This window comes from Moschus berezovskii, chromosome 8, assembly GCF_049115385.1.
Source record: "Moschus berezovskii isolate FMDL1 chromosome 8, NW_MosBer_1.0, whole genome shotgun sequence".
NCBI lineage: Eukaryota > Metazoa > Chordata > Mammalia > Artiodactyla > Moschidae > Moschus > Moschus berezovskii.
The window spans coordinates 109,188,726-109,204,150 of record NC_142467.1 but is presented as its reverse complement, the minus strand read 5'-3'; the positions used below and the strand labels follow the sequence as shown (position 1 = coordinate 109,204,150).

At 60.1% G+C, this 15,425-nt stretch overlaps 1 protein-coding gene across 2 annotated transcripts; it reads right to left on the bottom strand.

Annotated features, from left to right (window-relative positions):
- Nucleotides 1-5,069: 5,069 nt before the first annotated feature.
- Nucleotides 5,070-10,498, bottom strand: GJC2 (gap junction protein gamma 2). 2 transcript variants are annotated; one of them, XM_088839232.1, is made up of 2 exons: nt 10,254-10,498; nt 5,070-7,368 (listed from the first exon to the last, which is right to left on the bottom strand). In XM_088839232.1, the coding sequence occupies exons 1-2, from the start codon at nt 10,294-10,296 to the stop codon at nt 6,062-6,064; spliced, it is 1,350 nt and encodes a 449-aa protein (XP_088695358.1). In that variant the 5' UTR covers nt 10,297-10,498; the 3' UTR covers nt 5,070-6,061. The 2 variants fall into 2 exon arrangements, with proteins under 2 accessions (XP_088695358.1, XP_055286416.2); XM_055430441.2 differs by lacking the exon at nt 10,254-10,498 and adding an exon at nt 8,561-9,213.
- Between the last annotated feature and the right edge of the window lie 4,927 nt (nt 10,499-15,425).

The following is a 15,425-nucleotide window of genomic DNA, read 5'->3' as shown; positions in this document are numbered from 1 at the left end:
ATCCAGGAACAGCCAGATGGAAGAGATGCAAAGGACAAGGTATGTGAGAAGGGGTATGGAACTTCTCTGCCCTGAGCACAACCCACTCTCCCTAAATCTCCATGTGTTCCCCAACCAAGAAGCTCTCTAAACCCAGTCCTACTGGAGTTTTATGGAGGCTTCATTATAAAGAGATGAGTGATTAAATAAATTATCAGCTATTGGCTATTGATTCACCTCCAGCCCCTCACACCTCCCCAGAAGTTAGTGTGGGGCTGAAAGCACTAACCCTCTAATCACAAGGTTGGTTCTCCTGACAACCAGCCCCCATTCTTAGGGGCTTTTCAAAAATTACTTCATTAACATAAAGGAGTTCCCTTGGGTTTCCCAGGCCCTTGATCCCCTCCCAGCTAGCTTCCTGGTTGTGACCAGTCAGGTCTGGAATGTGGTTTCACTGGCCTTGCATGGAAAAGGTCTGAGCCTGTGTTCCAAGGGTGACCTAGCACCTCCCTGCCAACCCTGTTGAGGGCAGGGAGGAAACCACTCGAGGACAACATGGGGTGGGGGGTGCATTCCTCCAGCCTCACGTCACCCCATCCCTTGGCCAGCAGAAAACATGCTTCCCACCAGCAAAACCCGCAGGCAGGGCCAGCAGACTGACCCTGAGCCACCTGGAACCTTACCTGACCTTCCCAGTGCAGTGCCAAGCTCAGCCCACTTGGTTGAGCAGAGCTGCTGCTGCCACCAGGGACTGTTTCAATGCGATTTAACTCGAAGTCAAACGAAACTTCGCTCCTTACTGCATGGGCCACACTGAAATATCCAGAGGCACACTCAGCTGGTGGCTGCCTCTGTGAACAGAGCAGGCAGCACCTCCCACCCTTCTAGTGTCTCCCAACCAGCACTGCTCCAGGCCCCTTCCAGGAAGCCTTCCCAGGTCTCTGCAGCAGCCTGGCCAGTGTGACAGCAGGGACACCTGCACCTAGGCCCCGCCTGGCTACTCCTCCTCTGGTCCTCTCTCTGCGGCTTCTCATGCCTACAAGTCTGGGTGGCGGGAACTTGGAACTGAGCCTCAGGGTGCCCTCAGAGAACCCCACTCTCTGGCCTGGGTCCAGCTGGGGGCTTAGGTTGCTGCTGGATCCCATGCACAGCCTCCTCCCTCTGAGGCCACAGGCCCTGGAGCTGTCCAGAGGGGTGGGGATCTAAGAGCTAAAAAATAAGCAGCCCTGGGGGTCCCAGACCCTGTTTCCCAGCTGGTGCCAGCCAGGGGTTGTTTCCTGTTATTCTCTCCTCATGGCCTCCTCCCTTCCCAAAGTCAGAAGAAGGAAGCTGCCCCCATTCTGGTTACCCCCTTCCCTGCAGCCCTCCGCGAGCTGCCTGAGCAGCCGGTGGGATGGCTCCAGGCATGGAAACTATGAGAATGAGACAAGGTCGTTCTGTCTGACCCTGCTCCAGCCACTTCCCTGGCCTGTCCCTGCCCCTGTGCAGACCTGGGTGGGCCCCACAGCCTGAGGACCCCAGGAGGCAGTGAAGCAGGGCTGGGATGACTGAGGCTCCACACGCCGGCCTGCTCCAGAGCAGAGAAGATGAGGGACGAGGAGCAGCGGCTGCTCAGCTGTCCACCCTCACAGCCGTCCGGGCACTAAGAGGCACTGTTTTTCTAAGTAGCTTAGTGAGCGTTAAGTGCCAAGTTTAGTGGTTGGACTCCACCTCTGAGAATCTTAAATACTCTGTCCTGGATAGGAGATGGACATCCTGTTAAAATACTGGAATGAACCCATGAGATCGTGGTTGTGACTGTCCAGAACATCAAGAAATTGGGGTATGATGCTAAGATGGCTAGTGACCTCAGTTGGGAGAACATGACTAAATCCTAAGTCACCCCCATCAGAAGCTCACAAAACATACAGGACCTCAGTGGTGCACCCAGGCCCCTAAGTTCCTGAGACAGGAGGCCTATGCCTTAGGATCCCTTCTGTGGTGACTGAGCTTTTAGTTTGACGTCCACCTTCTAATGTGTGTTGCACTGCATCTCCCCAAATTCACACTTGGAACCCTAACTCCCAGAACTCAGAATGGTGCTGTGTTTGGAGATGGGGCCTTTAAAGAGGTGGTTTAGGTAAAATGAGGTCCCTGGGGTGCACCTTAATCCAATAGACTAGTGTCCTGGTAAGAAGAGGAAATGAGAGCTGACACACCGGGGGAAGACCGTGTGAGGCCCCGGGCGGGGTGGCGGGGGAGAGACAGCTGTCTACACGCCAAGGGGAGGGCTCGGGTACCGGCACCTTGGTCTCGGGCTTCCAGCTTGCAGTCCTGTGAGAAAGAAATGTCTGTTGTCTGAGCACCCAGTCTGTGGCATTACGCAGACCGAGATGACTGAAATACTTTGCAGAGTAGCGCCTCCATCTGCAGCTCTCCTCACAGCCGGTATGCTCTTAATAACCTTTGGCTGGTGGGCTGTGTATTATTAGTTGAGGTTCTCCAGAGAAACAGAACCAATTCAACATACACAGAGGAAGAGATTATAAGGAATTGGCTCACTCAACTGTGGAGGCCACGGAGTCCCCAGATCTGCCACCTACAAGCTAGAGACTCAGGAGAGCCCGTGTAGGGACCCAGCCTGAATCTGAGTCTGAAGGCGGGAGGCCAGTGTGCTAGCTCAAGCCGCCAGCAGGAGTTCTCGCTGACTCTGCCTTTTGTTCCTCTTGGGCCTTCACCTGACTGGACGGGGCCCACCCTCACTGAGGCCCATCTGCTTTATTCTGTGTGCAGATCCAGAATCACCCTCATAGACACAACCAGGATCATGCTTGTTCTGGGCACCCTAGGACGCAGTCAAACTGACAGAAACGTGATCCCCACTGGCAGTCTGGAGGCTGAATCACTTCTTTGGGGACCTGTCTTTGCCCGTAAGGGAGCAAAGATTGGGTAAGGGCCACCCACACTAGGGAGAAGGGTCTGCTTTATCAAAGTCCACAGATGGTTGATGTTAATTTCATCTAAAAACACACCTTCACCCCAACATCTAGACTGGTGTTGGACCAACCCACTGCACACAGAGACTCACAAGCTGACCCCACCTGACTTCTGTGTCACAGACATGCAGCGCAGACTTCCCCAGCAGCCCCTGGGCAGAGTCCTCCTCCAGGGACCCAAAAGCCTCAAACTGCATCTGAACCAGTTAGGAGTGGGAGGACTGAGGTGATGGACACTGGATGGGCTACACGGCATAGGGGGAATTGTGGACTGATACCAAAACTGTGACTAAAGAGGGGGGCAGTGTCTGCACAGGCCCCGAGCTCACACGTGATGGCGGCTGTGCTGAGCTTCACGCCTGGCTAGGGGGCCTGCAGAAACTATTCCACATGCCCTTACGATGTGACACTGGCCCATTGAGACGGATCCTGCAGGCCTATGACTGTGGTGATGTGAAGTGCCTGCCTTCAGGGATGGTGATAAGAGTCAGTTGGCCTTTGCTGGGCCACTATGCTCTAAGGAGGTCCAAACCACATCAAGGGACCCCAGCATGGACCCCCAGATCAGTGAGTGAGGGAATCTTTAAGCCAGTCCTGGCCCCACCAGGCAGTCCAGGCTGCAACTACACCAGGGAATCAACTCAAGTTAGAGAGGGTGAGATCCTGGTGTTACTTTATTCAGGAAGGGCCCAGAGAATGAGGTCCTGACCCTGTGAGCATGACCTAAATCTCCCTCTCTGTGGGTGGGAGGAGGCTTCCCTGGACACTGTCACAATGAAATCAAGAATGTTCTTCCCAAACACAAATCTGCCCAGGGGCTCCCTGTCTGCTGACGCAAGGCTTTTTTCCAGGCAGATGCGGAGTGCTCATACCCCACCCTCCACCCCCTATGGGACCCTGTCACCATCAGCGGTGCATCACAACCTTGAGATGTGGGAGCACTGACCTTCAGGATCGAACCAACCTCCAAACCCTGCTGGACACCTGCCTTCCTCACCAGCCTTCTCCAGTCACTAGGGTGGTTCTGAACCCTGAAATCTCCCACCATTCCCCACCTGGAATGCCCACTCATCTCCCTGAGGTCCTGCAGGGCCTCCACTGGCTGCAGGATGCTGTCCGCAGGGAGGCTGTGGAGGGGCCATGGCGAGGGTGTTCACCCACAGTGGTGCCTTGCAGATGTCCTCCCCCAGCTCTGCTGCTCACTGCCTCCAGCCACACTGACAGGAGCCAGACGTGGCTGGACAGCCTGTTCCCCACCACAGAGACCCCGTCTTCCTTGTAACAACTGTGTGACAGCCCCAAGTCCAGGTCTTCCAGATCCATAGACTTTCCTCTCTTGGGAGGTAAATGGCGAATTCCTGATCTGGATCTGGGTTCACTCTCCCTCTGAGGCTCTGATGCCATCACTGACATCTGGGACTTCATGGAGGTGGGGCTTACCTGGGGCCAAGGCTCACTTGGCACCTCGGACCAGCTAGTCAGACCCCACAAGGGAAAGAGACTCAGTCTGCATTTGGCATCTGACCAGAGGCAGGCTAGGTTGGGGTTCATCTGGGCTTGGAGATTGGCCCTGGGACCCCAGAGGGGGTCTACAGTCTGAGAGAACGTCTCAGGGTCTGCCAGGGGCTGGAGGGAGACTGGGAGACGGCAGGGGTCACTGAAGTCTAGACCACGGTGGCTCCTTGCTGGCAGCAGCTGTTTTCCCTACTGTGCTCTCCAAGAAAGCTACCACTGCAGGCTTTGGCCAGCATCTGGACAATGCCAGGGCCAGAGACAGGACTGCCCCTCTGTCCTCTGAGCTACCATCTTGGGCTCTGAGCACGCACGCCTGGCTGTTCTTTGTTCTCCTTCAGCCACACCTCTCTCCTCTGGGACAAGCCTGTTGCCTGGCACAGAGTGATACGCGAGTGTTCCAGGGGCTGCAGGGGCTCAGCCTGGGCCTTGCTCCCTGGATGGCCCCTGAAGAGTAGCTTCCTCTTCCAGTCATCGTAGAGTTGAGCCATGTGTCCCCAGAGGCCAGTGGTGGACACATACACACAGACATATGTGTGTGTTCAGACACGTGCTCACACCCCACCCCACATGCACACAAGCACACATGCATGCACATGCGGTTGTAAACAAAAGTTAGTTTTATTTCACTCCCTTTGTTTTGGAGGCTGTGTCTGAGATGGAGAGGGGGCTGGAGGGAAGAGGCTGTGGCAGGAGCTTCAGAGTCCCTTCCTTCAGTGTGGCCAAAGTCATAGTCCCTGACCACCACCCTGTTGGTCTGAGTGGCAAGGGAGGCCAGTGTCTTTTCGGAATTTCAAGTATGTGCCCAGGAAGGGGCCATGCCAGGCCAGTACAGAGCTGGAGAGGGCATGGGCCCATCCAGCCCAGCCCACGCAAGGCCTTAGCCCCAGACCTGTTGTGCAGAAACAAGAAGCAGGGCGCAGTCCCCCCTGCACTCAAGGCAGCTCATACTTGGGACCTGGTGGGGGTGAGGCATGAAGTGGTGCCAGCCAGCACTGGGTGCAGCCTCCGGCCACGTGCTCACTGTTTTTCCTTCTATACCAGGAAGACCTGGCAGTGCCTCTAGCTTTGCAAGAACCAGAACATGGACTAGAAGAGTGTGGGTGCAAGGAAAGGAACCCCATTTGCTAGGCAGGGAGTGGGGATAAGCACAAAACCCCTCAACACCCAGGCCAGGCACCCCTGGGCAGTCACACACGGGCTTCTGCAGGGAAGCAGGGCAGGATGGGTGGAGCTCCTGCCTGGAGGACCCCCTTGTCCTGAGGGGGCCAGCTGGGTGGCTCTGGGAGGGGGGCAGTGCCCCAGCCACAATCCTATCCCCCATCAGGGCTTCTGGGTCAGAGGTGGGGGCCCTTCTTGGTTCTCAGGCTGCCCACCCTACCCTGGAGGAAGACAGAGCTCAGGCAGGGAGGGGTGGTGGTGAAGGGAAGGTTGGTGCCCTGTGCCCCCTCCAGAGGGGGTGAGCAGACAGCTGAGGAAGAGGAGGGCAGGTTGTGCTCTGCAGCTTGGGTGGTGTCCAGCCCCTAGACTTCCGCCAGAGCCCCCTGCCTCCGCCCTGGAGAGGAGGGAAGATGCAGCGCAGCCAAGGCGAGGCCTCAGATCCACACGGTGGTCTTACCCTCCCTGCTGCTGCTCCCACTGCCCTTCTCTGAGCCCATCCTGGGTTTGATCCCCTGCCGACCCGGGCCCCCCACAGTGCCCCCTGAAGTGGCACTGCCCGACCCCGACGCAGGGGCGCCAGCCTTCGGGGGCCCCCGGGCGTTGGCTGGGAGGCCCGGGCCGGGAGGACTGTCGAGGTCCCCGAGTGCTCGCCGGTCCTGCAGCGCCTGCAGGGCCAGGCTGGCCAGGTCCTGGTCCTGGGCGCGTCCATGCTCAGCCGTGCGAACCACCAGGCTGTAGTCAGGCGGGCAGGCCAGGCCTGCAGGCGCGGCGGGCAGAGCGCAGGGAGGCGGCCGGGGCGCGGGGCCGGGGGAGGGGGTCAGCGGGCGGCGGCCGCGCACGGCGTCCTGCGCGCTGCCGAGGCCCAGGTGCGCCATCTCGCAGAGGTTGAGCAGCAGACAGAGGCAGCTGACCACGTACATGACCAGCAGGAAGACCGTCTTCTCGGTGGGCCGTGACACGAAGCAGTCAACCACGTGGGGACAGGGCTGGCGGCTGCACGCGAAGAAGGGCCGCACCTCGAAACCGTACAGAAGGTACTGGCCCACCAGGAAGGCCACCTCGAAGGCGGCGCGCGCCACCAGCTGGGCGACGTACACGCGCATCAGGCCCTCGCGCTGGATGCGCCGCCGCCCGTCATGCTGCCCTGCGGGCCCCGGGCCCCCGGCCGCCTTGGTGTCCCCTCCTGCGCCCTTGGCCGCCCCCGTGTCCTCAGCCTCGTCCTCCTCACCCAGGCCCTCGGCCGCTCCCGGGTCTTCGTCCTCCTCACCCGGGCCCAGCATGGGTTCCTCCTCGCCCAGGTCGGCGGGCTCGGGCCAGCCCGGGTGGGGCGGTGGCGGCAGCGGCAGGGCGGCGCGGGGCGCGCGGCGGCCGGGGCGGCGGCGAGAGATGCGGCGGCGCTCCTCCTGCGAGGCGCGGGCCAGGCGGTGCACGGCGTAGCCCAGGTACATGACGGAGGGCGTGGAGATGACCACGATCTGGAAGACCCAGAAGCGCACGTGGGACAGGGGCGCGAAGGCGTCGTAGCAGACGTTGTCGCAGCCTGGCTGCCGCGTGTTGCACGTGAACTTGGTCTGCTCATCGGAGTAGATGGCCTCGCCGCCCACGGCGGTGAGCACGATGCGGAAGACGACCAGTACAGTCAGCCACACCTTGCCCACGAACGTGGAGTGGTTGTGGATCTCTTCCAGCAGCCGCGTCAGGAAACTCCAGCTCATGTTGGTCATAGGGGCGGGGAGAAGACCTGCGGGTCACCAGCAGGAGCTCAACCTTGGGCAAGGGCACTGGGGGCAAGGGCTGATGGGGTGGGGCGGGGGGATGGACAGGGGCACCCGGAGCCCCTCCAGGGGTACCACTCTCACCCCAAGTCCTGACCCTGCCCTACGATGGATACAGGGAGAGGCTGGGGCGTCTGCAGCCGGAGGACAGAGCCGGCAAGGACAGGCGCTGGGCCACCTTGCTGAGCACGTGCCCTGGCTGCCCCAACCTGGCCCCAGGTCTCTGTGGGCTGGAACAAGGCCAGTCCCTCCCGCCCTCCCCCACCCTGCAGGAAAGCAGGGCCCTGGGCAAGGCATGCTCGTCCCCTAGCCTGTGGGGACGCCACCCCAGGCCCTGAGAGCAACAGGGCGTCCATCAGGTGAGCTGCCTCTATAGGGGCAGCCAGAAAGCAGAGCAGACTCACTTAAGAGTCTGGGCCTCCGCTCAGATGCCTGCTCCCACCTTGCGGCACCTCGGTTGCTGGAGTCCTGTTTCCAGCGTGCCAGGGGCCCACCAGGGGCTGAGCCCCCGTCTGCCTGGCCTTCACTCCGCAGCCACTCCAGTCCCCATCAGCCCACAGTTCCCCAGGCCCCAAGTCCCAGTGGCCCTCCCTCAGCCTCTGACGTTGTACTGCTTCCCCATCACACTCGGATCCCAGCCATCTCCAGACCCAGTGGCTCTGTCAGCCTGCAGCCCCCTCAGTTCCAGATCTCCCAACAGCACCCCCTCCCAGCTCCCTCCGCACCCTGAATAGGATGTTCACTCCGGATCAGATCGTGGGCATGCTCCCCCACCCACGCTGGTTCGGCTGTGCCAGGGACTGGTGCCCACCCTTCAGGCTGCAGCTGCCTCTTACTGCAGCACTCCCCTGTCCTCTGCACAGCCTGGCTGAGGGCGGAGGAAAGCCCGGCTGTCTGTTCAAGGTGGCGCCACGTGCAGAAGGTCCTTAAGCACTGTAAAGCACACGTACAAGTACACTCGGGCACCTGAGACACTCAGACGACCGTGTAGCAACTGGCCGGGCCCCGGACCTGCGCTCCTGGTAGATCAGCTACCCCTGAGGGGGCCTGTGCCTAGAAGGGGCTCAGTGGGCAGGAGCGCGCACCCCTGTACCCCTGTGCCTCTGGGGAGGGGGCTGAAGCCTCCTAACACCCACCCTCCTTCCTTCACACCAGTACCTGCTCCTGTGCAGTTTGGGAGCTGAAGACCCCCGATGCTTTTGGCCTCCTCTTTCTGGAACAGGCCTGGGAAGCAGCGTGGGCAGGTGTGGAATGGAACAGCAGGGGCATTCAGGGCTCCCTGCCCTCTTTATTGAGCCGGGTCCTCTCCCGGAGCAAGGGGTGGGGTCAGGAAGAGCGGGCAGCCGGGATTCCTGGGGAAGTGACCCTGTTTCCCTACATCTGTGTGCAACGCCCGTCTCAGAGCCACATGCGTGCAGACACGCACAAGCATACAAGTGCATACATATGGATATACACAGTCATGTGTGCAACGCACTTGTGCACAGGCACACATTCACAGGTACACGGACTGGCACATGCCCAGCTCTCCAGGCCACATTTGATATACGTCTGCCTCAAGAAGGAGTGACCCCCACGAAGGACTTGGTGAACTCAGCTGGACGTTCTTCCTCAGCTTGAACCTCAGCCCTCTTTCAGGACCTGACCCCATCCCTGACCTCGACAGTCCCACATCACAGGAGGCTGGGGCCCACAACCCCACCGTGCAAGAACCCAGAAAAGGGATGGCAGAGCAGTCCCAACTTTTCTCCCCTCCAAGATGGATGCCAGTGGAGAAACAGGAGGGAAGGTGATGGTGCCAGGAAAGCCCAACCCCCAGTGTGTGGCATTTAGCAGCTGGCTCTTGGTGGAAAAGCTGTGGTGTAGTGTTCACCGATTCCTGTGGTGTAAAAGCTCCCACAAGGCCCATGAACACCGCCAGGAGACACACACTCGGTTGGATGGGGAATTATTTTTGAGACCAGCTCTAGCATGGCACTGGATGGACCCTGCCCTGGGGTGTGAAGGATGGCACTTTGCCCTGGAGGGCTGACCCAGGTGCAGTTAGAGCCTCCCCAGAGATGAGTCATGTGGAGAAAAGAGGGTGCAGACCTTGTGGGAGGAAACCTCCCACCTTCCCGCAGCGCCAGTGGAGGAGCTCAGGCAAGCTCTGGGTGTGTGGCAGAGGCTCTGGCTCTTTAGATCCAGGGGCCCATGGCTGTGTGCATGTGTGTGCAGGGCCTGTGTCACACACGCAGTCACAGCAGGATCTTTCTGTGATCAGGGGGCTGATGCTGACTAGCTCTGGGCACCACCTTAAGTGCCATGCACTGGGGGTCCCCCAAATCGAGACTTCTAGTGCCAGCTGCCACCTCCACATAGGCATATGGATGCCAGTAGGCACAGCAAATTCCAGAAGACCAGACCCCAAAATTTCCCTCCATGGCTTGCATCTCAGGTGGGCTTATATCGGACAGCTCTCTGCCCCGCACTCCGTCTCCTTCGTCAGGAGACGCTGACCAGACCCGCCAGGCCCTGCAGCCCCTTGGGCCAACTCAAGCGTTCCTGGCCAGCGCACCAGCAACCCCATCTCGCTGCCCCTGCGGAAACCCCCCTACTCAGGCTTCTGCTAGTACCCGTCCCGTCCGTGCCCACGCCCCGCCCACGCCCCGCCCCTCCGCCAGACTGCCTCCGCGGCCAGTCCAGTACCCTGCCGGGTGCTCTGTGCTCCTGCACACATGAACTGAACCACGGGAGAAAGGGGAGCAGGCCCGGCTTCTGACTGTGTGGGGGTTACAGACAAGTGAGAGGAGAGGGCTGGAATGTTCCACGTGGTCAAGGCTTAGCATTGGCTATGTGGGTCTGAACTCACCTTCCTCAGTATGGACAAGAAGAGACACTTGCATATACGCCATGCCTGTCAGGCCTGTATGGAAAAACACCCCACAGCAATGAGCGCACCTTGGCCCCACTCTCCAATAAAGGAAACTGGGCTAGTGGAGAAACAGCTGGTTGCAGGGCAGCAGCAGGAAACGAGCCTGAAGCATCTCTTGGTGTCAGAGGAAGGAAGTGCTACACACACACACACAGAGTCACTAACAGAGGCGAGTCAAAGGGGCACAGCATGGGAGCTGAGGGTCGCGCACACGTCGCGCACACGTGCACACACACTCTTTCTTTCTCTGATAGAGGTGTCAAAAAGACACAACATGGGAGCTGAGGTAAGTAGATACCAGTGTCTGAAACCAGATCACTTTGGCCAATAAAGTACAGATTATAGCCCAAGGTTAAAAAGATGAGTCCCCACTGATACAAACGACACAATAACTAAATGGGGGAGAAGGGAACTCTGAATATTCACGCAGCCTCCGTGACCTCCAGGAGGGTGTTCCTCCAGAGGGCACCGCAGGGAGGAAAGCAGGGTGCCTGACAGACACCAGGCTGTGGAAGAGATCCCCACCCAAAGTGAGAGGCCACCTTGAGAGCACAGAGCTTGCTGCCCCTGAGGCCTTCTTCCCAAACCCTCACCGCAGGCAATCATGAGACATATTGAGACAAGTTCCGGGAGGGGCTTTTACAAACTACCTGACCTTCAAAATCCCAAGGGCATCAGAAACTAAGGAAGTCTGAGGAAGTCACCCACAAGAGGGGCCAAGGAGGTATGGGGACAGTCACCCGTCAGGGGACCTCAGGAGAGCAAAAGCTCACAGGTGGCAAGGGAGGTGCCTGTGCTTAATGGCAGCGCATCAGTATTGACGCACCGGCTGTGACAAGCATGCCACAGGGGGCTGGGTTTGGGGGCAGATGACAACTTTCCCTGGGCTCTTCATGGCGTCTCCGTAAACCACAGGTGTTGTAAAATAAGAAACCTTGTTTAAAGTGGCTTCCTGGTGGCTCAGATGGTAAAGCGTCTGCCTCAATGCGGGAGACCCGGGTTCGATCCCTGGGTTGGGAAGATCTCCTGGAGAAGGAAATGGCAACCCACTCCAGTATTCTTGCCTGGAGAATCCCATGGAGGGAGGAGCCTGACGGGCTACAGTCCAGGGGGTCGCAGAGTCGGACATGACTGAGCGACTTCACTTTCACCCCATCACTACAAGCTCCTCCTATCTTTTCCCATCTGGAACGTACTTCTCTGTGTCTGGAGGCTTCACGTACAGAGTGGGGACTTTCACTAGTGACCAGTCCTGGGGCTGTGGGGGTACAAGGACCCCAACACAGAGCTGGAGAAGTGGGGGGCAAAGGCCAGGCCCACACATGTCTGGTGCTAACGGGAGGAGGCAGCCAGTGGGGGCTCAGCCCTGGCTGGGCCAGCAGAAGAGGAAGGTGTATGAGGGGGTGCTGGCCCCACAGGGAACAAGTTCTGGGCATTTGTTGGGCCCTCTGGCATCTGTTCAGAGGGAATCGCCCCCCCCCAAAGCTACATGTTACAGCAAGTACGGGTGGGGACCACTCAGTGGGATCCAGGACAGAGGGGCCCAGGCATACCTGGGGGGTCAAGGCCTGGGAAGGGGCAGGCCTGGGAGTGCTCAGTGGAGGGTGGAGCTGGGGAGAGAGGAGGGGACTGGCCAGGGAGCAGGGCACACGCTGGGGCTCCCATGAAGGGGGCTGGGATCATCTTCACCCAGAGCTGCCTGAGGAGGCACCCTGTTGTGAGGGTGGGAGGCACACTGGGCTCCAGGGGCATCAGGATGGCCTGTGCTGGGGTGAGCTGGGCCCTCTACCCTTGGTTCTGGCACCAACAGAGTGGCTTCTGCAGAGGTGGGAAGCTGGGCACTCTCCCCTTCAAGCTCCTTCCACCCCTGGATATGAATGAAGGCCCTGAGGGGCTGGTCAGAGACTGAGACCCAGAGGTGCCCATGGCCTCCTCCTGCAGTATAGTGAGGCCGGGCCTGCCCAGCCACTTCCTTCCCACCCCAGCCTAGCTTCCTCTACGTGCCCCCTCGCGCTGTGGGCAGGCTTCCTCTGCCTGAGGTGGGGCTGCTGGCCTGCTCCCCACTCCAGAGTGCTTGGCTCACCAAGAGGAATGGTAGAACCCTTCCCTGGGAATCTCAGCACCTCAGGTAGCCTCTTCCTCTTCCTGAGGACTCCTGGGTGCAGCGGACACTGGGTGGTCCCTCCTTGACATATGAGCACCTTCAAGAAGCCCAAGGTGGACTCAACCCCAGGAGACTGTGGTCTTTATAAAGGACCAGGGCCTGTTCCAGAAACCCCACCTATGCGGGCCTAAGACTAGGGTCTCCCTCCTGCTGCGTGCCCACCCACCTGCCCAAGTACCCTGTTGGGGATAGTTGTGAGTGAGGCTGCAGCACCTCCCGCTGCTCGGGCCCTAACGCTGCATGTCCAGAGGAATTTCTCCCTACCTCCACTGGCGCCAAGACCAAGCCTGCTCTCCCCCCAGCCTGGCCTTAGATGCTCAGATCTCCCCTTGTCCGCTTCGTGATGCTTCTGCAGGTGGTCCTCCACATCCCGGCCCACTCTGGGTCCCTGTCCTAGATGCCCCAGTTATGTCCTACCTGGACCCCCTGGCCAGTGAGAGGTGTTCCTCAGGTGCCCAGAACCCAGGCCTGGGGCTCCTCCACCACATTCACCTGCCCCCAGCAACTCCAGGGTACACCACAGCCTCCCACACCATATAGACACCAGTTAGTGGCCAGGTTCCCCTCTAGCTGCCTACCCCCGTTTCCCTTCCTGCAGGCACCCCAAGGTGGGGTCCCAGGCCCCACTGGGTTGGGTCCCAGGAAGCCCAGGGCTCTCACAACAAAACCCATATCCTCATGGGTCCTGAGGGATGATTACCTGACCTGCTCCTGCCCAATCCAGAGCTGACCAGTTCTGCAGTCCCTCCTCTCACACATGGAGACACACACTTACACATGCATCTGCACACCCACCCTTCATCCTCACTCTCAAGCACACACACGCATGCACACCGCCTTCTGCCTCGTATCCCCCTCCAGTGGCCTTCCTCTGGGAAGTGAGGCTTCCCCACTTCATGCTCAGAAGAAATGGAGCTCTGCCACAGCGCTGCCTCTGCTCCATTCTAGCCTGGAACCTGGAAAGTGAGGGGCTTCCTGCAGGGGTGGAGGGTGTGGTGGGACCAAGCCTGGGGAGTGAGTCACGGTGGAGGGGCCGGGACTGCAGGGGGGCCCGGGCCGCCGAGCGCTGGGCTTTGGCAGAGGGAGGTGTCAAGAGGAGCCAGGGTGGGAGGCCGGAGCAGGACCCCTGCCTGAGCTCAGGGCCCTCAAGGACCTCCCAGGCACTGCTGGCCAAGGGCAGGATGCTATGCCCTCAGACCCCATGGGGTGCCCCCCTGTCCACCCCTCCCAACCGTCTACCCTGGGGCTGCCCCAAATGCCACAGGAAAGCCAATGCTGTCTTTCTCAGGCTGTGGCAGTCACTTTTCCTGCCCTGCACACCCCCGTCCTGCCTGCTCCCCCGAAGGCCGAGCACACCACAGGACCAGCCGTGTCCCTCAGCCGTGCTAGCCCTCGTCAGGACACCTGCCAGGCCCACTCCCCACTCCTGCCCAGCTGCCCTGCACGCACCCCGACCCGGACAACTCACTCACATCTGTGGCGCAGCAGGGCCCGCTCCTGGAGGACAGGAGTCAGGAGTCTGCTCTGCTCACCTCCAGGAGCCAGATCTGAGGCAGGCCTTAGCAGGCACCCGCAAGTAGGGGTTTAGGAAGATGCCCACGGCTCCATAAAGGCCAGTCCAGGAGCAAGGCGTGCCAACCACAGTGTGTCTGCCCATGTGGAGGAGGTGGGGCTCCCCAGCCTCCACCCAGGACTGAAGAGCCCAAGGCCCCGGCCTCTGGACACACCGCAGCTGCCGAGCTGGCGGGGGCTGGCTAGCCCCACACGGCCTGAGGGGTCCCAGCTGCTAGGGGCCCACCCCCTCCCTCCTACCTCATCAGCCAGCCTAGCAGCCTCCAGGGGGATGGGGGCAGACTTCAGCCTTTACCTCCTCCTACCCTCAAGTCGTACTGCACCAGAGGTATCACCCATCAGGCTCTTTTGAGGGCAGGGAGTCTGAGATGGACAGACCCCCAGGACGGAAGGCCAGTCAGGCCCAGAACCCGTCCTCTCTCGGAATTGGCTGTTTCCAGAGTTGTGCCTAGGCCCCTGGGACCGTGGACCCAGAGTGAAGAATGTGCCACTCAGCCCTAAATGGCACCCCACCCATGGTCTCCTGGTGACATCCTACCTTTTCCAGGCCAGGAAACAAGTCCTTCTGAGCCTTTTCACCTGCTGGCCAGCTGGACACGGCCCTCCTGAGTGTGAACCCAGCTAAGTCCAGGGCCCGACCCAGGGCCACCTCTCACCGCCAAGCACAATGTGGGGGGAGGGCCTTCAAGGGCTCCATTGTTCCCCCCGGGATCCGGGGTCTGAATCCCTGATTGTCCCTGGGGCTGGGCGGATCCCAGAGAGGGAAGCAGCCTCTCCCAGGCTACACAGCAGGTCAGGAGGCAGCCCAGCCCCGTCTCGCTGGCCCTCAGGGTGGAGGCTGTGCAGCACCCCTCTTGCTGCCATCCAGCCTCCAGGCCCAGCTCTTGCCTGCCTTGTCTATCCGGGCTTTGGGATGAAGCCCAGCCTTTCTGTTCCTTTGCAGGCTCCCTGCCTCCTCCCAGCCTGCATCTACCATCTGTCTGGGTTCCACGGCAGGACATGGCCTGGGCGTGGACCAGGGCCCAGGAGAGGACCTCCTGTGTCCAGTACTGATACAGCTCAGCTGCCCTGACTTGAGCTGGGCGGCTTCTGAAGGCATATTCTGAGACTCCAGAGCCTGGAACCCCAACAGAGGCCCCCCCAGGCAGGCGTCTCCTCTGCAGGCTCCATCCCTCTCCAGGTCTGCAGTGTCTGTCCCTCTGCCACTCTCAGCCCTGATCAGGGACCGGGAGGAGGAGTGGTTTGAGAAGGATGAGCCCCAGGACCTTCTGACCCCAGCCTCGATGGCAACTCAGAGAGACAGTGGGAGATGAGGTCCTGCACCCACCTGCAGGGAGTCCTGGGCAAGGAGTGTGCGGCAGCTCAGGAGCAGC